The 7,697-nt window shown below is 41.9% G+C and overlaps 1 protein-coding gene across 6 annotated transcripts in view; it reads right to left on the minus strand.

Annotated features, from left to right (window-relative positions):
* Positions 1-6,844, minus strand: part of USP16 (ubiquitin specific peptidase 16) — a 30,469-nt gene extending 23,625 nt beyond the window's left edge. For 2 of the 6 annotated variants that reach the window (XM_077995035.1, XM_015133051.3), the window contains exons 1-4: positions 6,761-6,844; positions 5,762-5,824; positions 3,593-3,694; positions 1,106-1,284 (exon numbers count right to left, since the gene is read on the minus strand). In XM_077995035.1, coding sequence (XP_077851161.1) covers positions 1,106-1,284; positions 3,593-3,653 — 240 coding nt within the window. In that variant the 5' untranslated portion in view covers positions 3,654-3,694; positions 5,762-5,824; positions 6,761-6,844. 6 annotated transcript variants of the gene reach the window in all.
* Between the last annotated feature and the right edge of the window lie 853 nt (positions 6,845-7,697).

Here is a 7,697-nt window from a genome sequence, read left to right on the forward strand (position 1 = left end):
AAAATGTTACCATCTGAGCAAAATGCATAGGGATTTCTCTGAATTATTTATTAGATCTGCACATGGATCTATAACAACCTCAATAAGATTTTCAACTCGAAAACATGTAATGAAAAAAAAAAAATCCTGACTGGGCGCAGTGGCTCACGCCTGTATTCCTAGCACTTTGAGCAAGCCAAGGTTAGTGGATCACTTGAAATCAGGAGTTTGAGACCAGCCTGGCCAACACGGCAAAACCCCGTCTCTACTAAAAATACAAAAATCAGCCGGGAGTGGTGGCGCACACCTGTAATTCCAGCTACCTGGAGACTGAGGCAGGAAAGCTGCTTGAACCTGGGAGGTAGAGGCTGCCATGAGCCAAGATTGCACCACTGCACTCCAGCCTGGGTGACAGAGTAAGACCCCATCTCAAAAAAAAAAAAAAACACAAAACAACTGGCTATCTGCCTCATCTTGAAGCCTCATGACTTCATGACTACTGCCTAGTAGCCCAATTTCCTAACATATAAGCTTAACTTGCCACCACTAAGGGTAACTGAGAGGCCCTGACTTTAGTACCCCGGTAGTAACTGTGAGCTGCCAGAGCAGACACTATGATGTGCCAGCCAGACATGCCCTCACTCCCAAAGATCAAGGTACTACTCATTCCCCCAGGTGCTGAGAATGTGGCTGGCTGAGAGCTCACAGTCTAGTCCATCCATCCCCAGGAATTGGTCTCAACAAAAGGGAGCTGCCTCGCCCAACGTTACTTCCTGCTCTAGGGACAGGCCATATCCAGTGACTGGTCTATACACAGATAGAAAGGTCTAGCTCCTTGCCTCAATTCAGGCAGAGATCACTGTGGGATTGGCTGAGACGCCATTGCCACTGCCTCTTCATTCAACTTCTCCCTGTGCTTAATCTTGCTTCCCTTACTTCTACTGGTGTGGTACCAGAGAACATTCTACCACCTATACGCACACTTTAGACTCAGAACTGGTTCCCCAGAGAACACGATCTATGTTACTAGTACCCTTTTACCCATACTGTACTTCCAAGTAATACCTTCTGAAGTAAGTTCAAAGAGTTTTCTAAAATCTCATATTAATCTTAAAAGTAAGCATACCTGATGGCCACATTTAAGACATAACCAAACTGAAGGCTTTTCTTCTGTTTCTTCTTCAGCTTTATCTTTCACTTTATTGTCAGTCTTACAGTCTTGGCAAATATTCCATTCCACATTCACTAAAGCCTTTTTCAAGTTACCTTGTTCCAATCCTTTTCTAATGTGTCTGCACATAGGTTCTATTAAAACAAATAATAGAGAAGGAATATATAAGGTCAAAAATCACTTTCTTCAGTTAATCTCAAAACTTAACCTTGATTCACATTTCAAAAATGAAATTTACTCTGTAAAGTAACTGTTAGATATTCTGAACTTAAAATTGTTTGATGTTTGAATAATACGAGATGAATATGTGAGAAACAGATTTGATACAAATTTGTGAAGTTTTGCTTTCTTAAAGTCCTAAATATAACCACCACTGCCCCCACTACAAATTCATTTCAATTTATTTGGCTATTCCCTTTAAATTAAGGACCTTTATCATATTTATGATTCTCTTTATCTTTAAAGATTTGTAGAAAACATCCTTCATTCAGTCAATGGTACACCTACTACAGGGCAGGCACTGTGCTAGACGCTCAGGAGCCCAAAATTGACCAAGTCACAGCTCTTTCCTTTGAGTAGCTCACATTCCGGAAGGAAAGGCAGCTAAATAAATTAATGTATAAAAATCTCTGAAACATGGTGTAGCAGCAAAAGAAGAGAAGGCTAAAGTCACCAAAAGTGTCACAGGGGAGGTAATATCTGTGCAATCCTAGAAGATAATAATAGTAATAAAAATTGCTGATATTAATTAAATATGTTCTATGAACTTTGTTAAATGTTTTGCATACATTATCTCATTTAATCCTTACAATCACCCTAGAAGACAGTATTATTCCCAATGACAAATGAGAAAACTAAGATTTATTGCCCTCATAACTACTGAGTATCTATGCCAGAATTTAGACTCAAATCTTTCTGACTTCACGGCTCACACTTTAAACTGTGACCTCAGGGAGTGAAGGGCAATCTGAAAATGCCAATGCCAAGAACAAAAACATGTAAAAGTGCATGCTGTCTCCCCAGATGATGGAGTTACACAATGTGTAAAAATGAGCAGTTGAACCTGAGGCTGAAAACTCTGTTGGGGCCAAGATAAGTAAAGAGCTTTGCAAATCACTCTAAAGTGCTGAGTTGTTTCAGGAACATTGGAGGTTTAGAAACTAGTCAAGTGGCATAATTAGCTTTATGTCCAATGATCTTGCACCAAGAAAAGAAATATAAATGCAACTGAGATCATGTGGAAAAACTACCAAATCTCAGTCCTCAAAGAAATACAAACTGGAAAAAGAAGGTACCCTTTTTCAACTATCCAATCAGCACAGATTTTTACAGATGATACTAACCAGTGCTGATGAAGGTTCAGGGAAATGGGCACTTTTCTATGCTGCCAGGGGGCCTGGAAATTAGTAAAACATTCCTGGATGGCAATTTAGCAACAGAATCAAAAGAGCCTTGAAAATGTTGATACCCTTCTATTAAAAAATTATATATGTGTATTAGGAAAATATTTAAATATACACAGAGATTTAGCTATAAAGTTGTTTACTACTGAGCCATTCATAATACTAAAAAGTTAAAGATTACCTAAATCTGTAACAGTAGAAAATTATCTAAATAAATTATGAAATACCCATGATCTTTGGTCAATGCAATAATATGCCATTAAAAATGTTGTTGAAGGTCCGGTACGGTGGCTCATGCCCGTAATTCCAGAACTTTGAGAGGCTGAGGCAAGTGGATCACTTGAGGTCAGGAGTTCAAGACCAGCCTGGCTAACATGGTGAAACCCCATCTCTACTAAAAATACAAAAATTAGCTGGGTGTGGTGGAACACACCAGTAATCCCAACTACTCATGAGGCTGAGACAGGAGAATCGCTTGAACCCGCGAGGCAGAGGCTGCAGTGAGCTGAGATCATGCTACCGCACTCCAGTCTGGGCAACAGAGCCAGACTCCATCTCAGAAAAAAAAAAAAAAAATGTTGTAGAAGGTTGGGCACAGTGACTCTCATGTGTAGTCCCAGCACTTTTGGAGGCCGAGGCAGGCGGATCACTTGAGGCCAGGAGTTCAAGACCAGCCTGACCAACATAGGGAAACATTGTCTCTATTTAAAAAAAAAAAAAATTAGCTGGCTGTGGTGGGATATGTCTGTAATCCCAGTTACTCGGAGGCTGAGGCACAAGAGAATCGTTTGAACCTGGGAGGCGGAGGTTGCAGTGAGCTGAGATTGCACCACTGCACTCCAGCCTGGGTGACAGAGCGAGACTCTTTCTCAAAAAAAAAAAAAAAAAAAAAAAGTAGAAGACTGTTAAATGACATATAGATTATAAACATTACATTAAAATGTAGATAACAATAATGTACAGTTTTATACCATTTTCATATTTTAAAACATATTCATTTAGAGATATAAACATTAAAGATTCAGTCAATGAAATATACCTAAAGTTTCAGAGGAATCATCGATTGCAACAGTTTTTCCCTTTGTCCGTTTCTTTCCCATGTTGGCACTTTATGGATTACTTACTGACACAAAATAATAATCTAGAAAACAAGATAAAGTTAGCTTGAACAAAAAAGAAAGTATGTCTTATATTTCTCTAGGAGACAGTAAAATAATGAAGCCACATATATTATGCGTGTCTATCACACTGTAATTTATAAAGACCAATCACATATAATCATCTAATTTTCAATAGGAACTCAAGTAGATAGAATAGTTATCTCCCCTGTTTTTCACATCATAGGAAACTGATTCTTAGCAAGCTTAAGAGGTTTTCAATACATGTAAAAGGTCAGGAGAGAACCCTGGTCTTCTTACACAGGTCTTGAACAGTCTCAGAACTTGATACTCTTAGGAAGCTGACTCCTCACTACGTACATGTGAAATAATGGTGGCACTTTAATCAGAAAACTGATTTCCTTTCCTTCTAAGCTATCTTTCTTAGCTCTGCAGTCTATGCAAATTAAATGGATAATTTCTCTAATAAAAATTAAAAATAATTCGGACAACAACCTCCTGAAGGGAGTTAGAAATTTTCCAAAACAGCTTCAAAGCTAAATACAAAAAGTGATACACTGTTGTGCATTTTCCACACCAAGATTTCCTATGCATATCAGCTAAATGGAAATTGATTACAACTGCATTCTTGACTATTCACATTATTACATTATTGACAAAACCACTTTGGAAGGCTATGACAAATCTAGCTGCACATCACATCTTCACCTTCTTAGTCAACAATTCAAACTTAGAAAACAAGAAAAGTGCTAAAAGTACATACAGGTCTACCTATCTAGAATTATAGATTTTAGAAATAAATACAAAATATAGCACCCAAGTTCTTGCTTCCAATCCAACTCACTCTAATCGGGGTGGGAGTTCAGTACTACATTCATCTTCCAGTTATGCTATTTTTATTATATCATTCTCTTGATTGAAAGCATTTAACAGTTTCCCAGACCACACTCCCTAAACTTTAGCCTTTATAAATAGGGACCATAGGCCTTTATAAATTTGGCCCCAATGCTCAGCTAATTCTGACTCTCTATTATGCCTCGACAACAAAAACAACAACAAAAAACCCACTAAAATTATAATTATATAGTACTTTTGATCTTCAAAGTCCTTTCACAAACATTATCACATCGGATTTCGATAACAACACTTTAAACAGAGACATTTCACTCAAGGAGAAAACTCAGGAAAAAAAATGGTGAAAGATCACACAGGGTAACAAAAATGAGCTAAAAGGCAGGTGTTGTCCGGATGCGGTGGCTCGCGCCTATAATCCCAACACTTTCGGAGGTCGAGGTGGGAGGATCGCTTGAGGCCAGAAGTTCATGACTAGCCTGGGCAACAAAAAAGCGACACTCTATCTCTACAAAAAAAAAAAGGTAAAACGCAGATGTTTGGGTTTTCAAGACCACCACTTTTTACCTGCCAATCAAGTCAGTCTCTTTTTGGTTTTTTTTGAGACAGAGTCTTGCTCTGCTGCCCAGGTTCAAATGCTGCTTCTACCTCAGACTCCCGAATAGCTACGATTACAGAGCCCACCACCACGCCCGCCTAATTTTTGTATTTTTAGTAGAGACGGGGGTTTGAACTCTGGGCCAGGCTGGTCTGAACTCCTGACCTCGTGATCTGCCCGCCTCGGCCTCCCGAAGTGCTGGGATTAAAGACGTGAGCCACCGTGCCTGGCCAAGTCTGTCTCTTGTACTCCACTCCAAAACACTTTGTACCCTCCGCGCCTTGATGTCTTTGATTTCTAGCCGTAATGTTCTATCTATCTAAATCTTACCAATCTTGCAAGCTCTCCATTTCAAGGAAGACTTAGACAATCATTCTACTCTAAATTAACCTCTCCACTGAACTTCTCCAGTATTTATGGTATGCTCCAGTCATCTTGTCCCCTTATCAGATATTCTAGTGAATTTCTTAAATTTTTATCTGGGTTTATCTTATTTCTCTAAGCAGAACCTAAAGTTCTTAGAAAAATAAACGGTTTCAGGCATAGCTTTGGAACTGCCTATAATATCTAGCATAATGTTAGTACATAGTAGGTCCTGAAGAAATACTTCTTGCATTTAAATAGAAAAATAGAATAGTACCTGAGGCATAAAGGATGATTACAAGGTGCAAAGGTAGGTACATAAGAATGAAGCAAACAAGTTCTGGTGAAAAAGAAAAGAGTGAAGAATAAGAAGTCAGAAGTCTGCAGCAGTGAAGACAGACAGCACTAGTAAATCCGGTTTTAGGATTGCAGCAGCTCAAGACTCCATAGGAAACTTGAAAGACGAATTGTTAATTGCTGCAGGCAGAGGACATAGAGGCGTCACTCCAGTGCTGCGGAAAGAGCCCCAGTAAATTTCTGACAACTGTAAAGGCAACTAATGACTCACGAGGAGAGAATACTGTGACTTCCATCAGCTCTAAAACATCAATAAGCTTACTACACTTTTCAAGTAGTGTCATCGGATGAGTATTAGCGTCCTAGTGAAATGACTCTTTGCAGGACTCCGTACAAAATCTAAATCAAAGATAGTGTTGCCGGCTCTCATATTTTTCCAAGTCTCTTCTCTCTCTGCCCTCCCAGTCGTCCCCTGCCTACTCGGTTCCATTAAAAATGTAAGCGTGTGGAAAACTTTGTCAGCAGGTCTTAACGTGGCTTTCAAGTTTTGCGTAGATCAGTCCTCTCCTAGGTGAAGTCAACTGGATAGGTGACAGATCCTGCTTTTCCTACCAGCAGTAAGAACACGGCTGCAAACCCAGCCCCAACCCATAGGGTAGTCCCTGCCACGCGCCACCCACCCACTTGCTCGGCGCCTGCCACACCTCCCCTCTCCTCCTCTTCTAACTGCTCCGATCCCACCGGGGAACCCCGGGGTCCACGGGGTCGAGAAGGGCGCCAGCAGCAGCATCTCATTGGCCAGCTTCTGGAACTGACAAGACACGCAGCCAATGAGATCGCAGTACCGGAAGTAGCCGGGTTACGTGCTTAAAGAGTGGGGCCTTCAAGAAGAGAACGAAGTTGGGGCGGAAAACAGGGGCTCTCCCAGCGCAGGAAGTCAGGCGAGCGACGACTGCCAGGCAGTGCGACCAGAACTCACCCACGGCGACAGAGCCCATAACTGCATCCCCTCATGGGCCTTTGGGCTGGGCAGCCAGCTCCGTCTTCCTCCTGGTGACGAATTGAGAGCGACGGAGCAGAAGCCAGAGTGACCCCTGGAAAGCAACAACTTCCGGAACGCGGCATTATGGGAAGTGGCTAGGTCACCACCTCCCCACCCCCACCTCCCGTGACCATAGGCTCTGACGCTAGTAAATCTGCGCCTGCGTGCGGCTTGCGCCGGAAGTTCGGGCTTAGGGGTTTGGTTGTCAATGGGTTTTCTGGTCTCTGACATAACCATGAAGTTATATAAATGCCTCTGAAGTGTGGGCATCTGGTGGTGGTCTGAGCCTTGGAGTTCCCCAGATGGTTACCTTTCTGGAACACATTACATTTGGAGACTAACGGGGAGCGCTTAAATTTCTGTTTCCATAATTCTGTCCTCTCGACTTCTAAAACTGAGTACGTGAGTTGTCTTGAATTTACCTTCCTGCGCCATGTCAGAATAAAAAACGCAGCGAGTTAATTTTTTTTTTTTTTTGAGACGGAATATCCGTCTGTCGCCCAGGCTGGAGGGCATTCTTCTGCCTCAGCCTTCCGAGTAGCTGGGACTACAGGCGCACGCCACTACACCCGGCTAACTTTTGTATTTTTAGTAGAGACTGGGTTTCGTCATATTGGCCAGGCTGGTCTGGAACTCCTGACCTTGTGATCCGCCCTTCTCGGCCTCCCAAAGTGCTGGGATTACAGGCGTGAGCCACCGCGCCCGGCCGCGAGAGTGAATTTTTAAAGCAGAACTGAAAGACGGTGTCAAACATAAATTGCGGGAGAGGAGGGGATTTTCAAATATTTACTGTTCATTCTTTGAAAATTTGTAAGTGCGAGGCCGGGCGCGGTGGCTCATGCCTGTAATCCCAACACTGGGAGGCCGAGGCGGG

Source organism: Macaca mulatta, chromosome 3, assembly GCF_049350105.2.
Source record: "Macaca mulatta isolate MMU2019108-1 chromosome 3, T2T-MMU8v2.0, whole genome shotgun sequence".
NCBI classification, from domain to species: Eukaryota; Metazoa; Chordata; class Mammalia; order Primates; family Cercopithecidae; genus Macaca; species Macaca mulatta.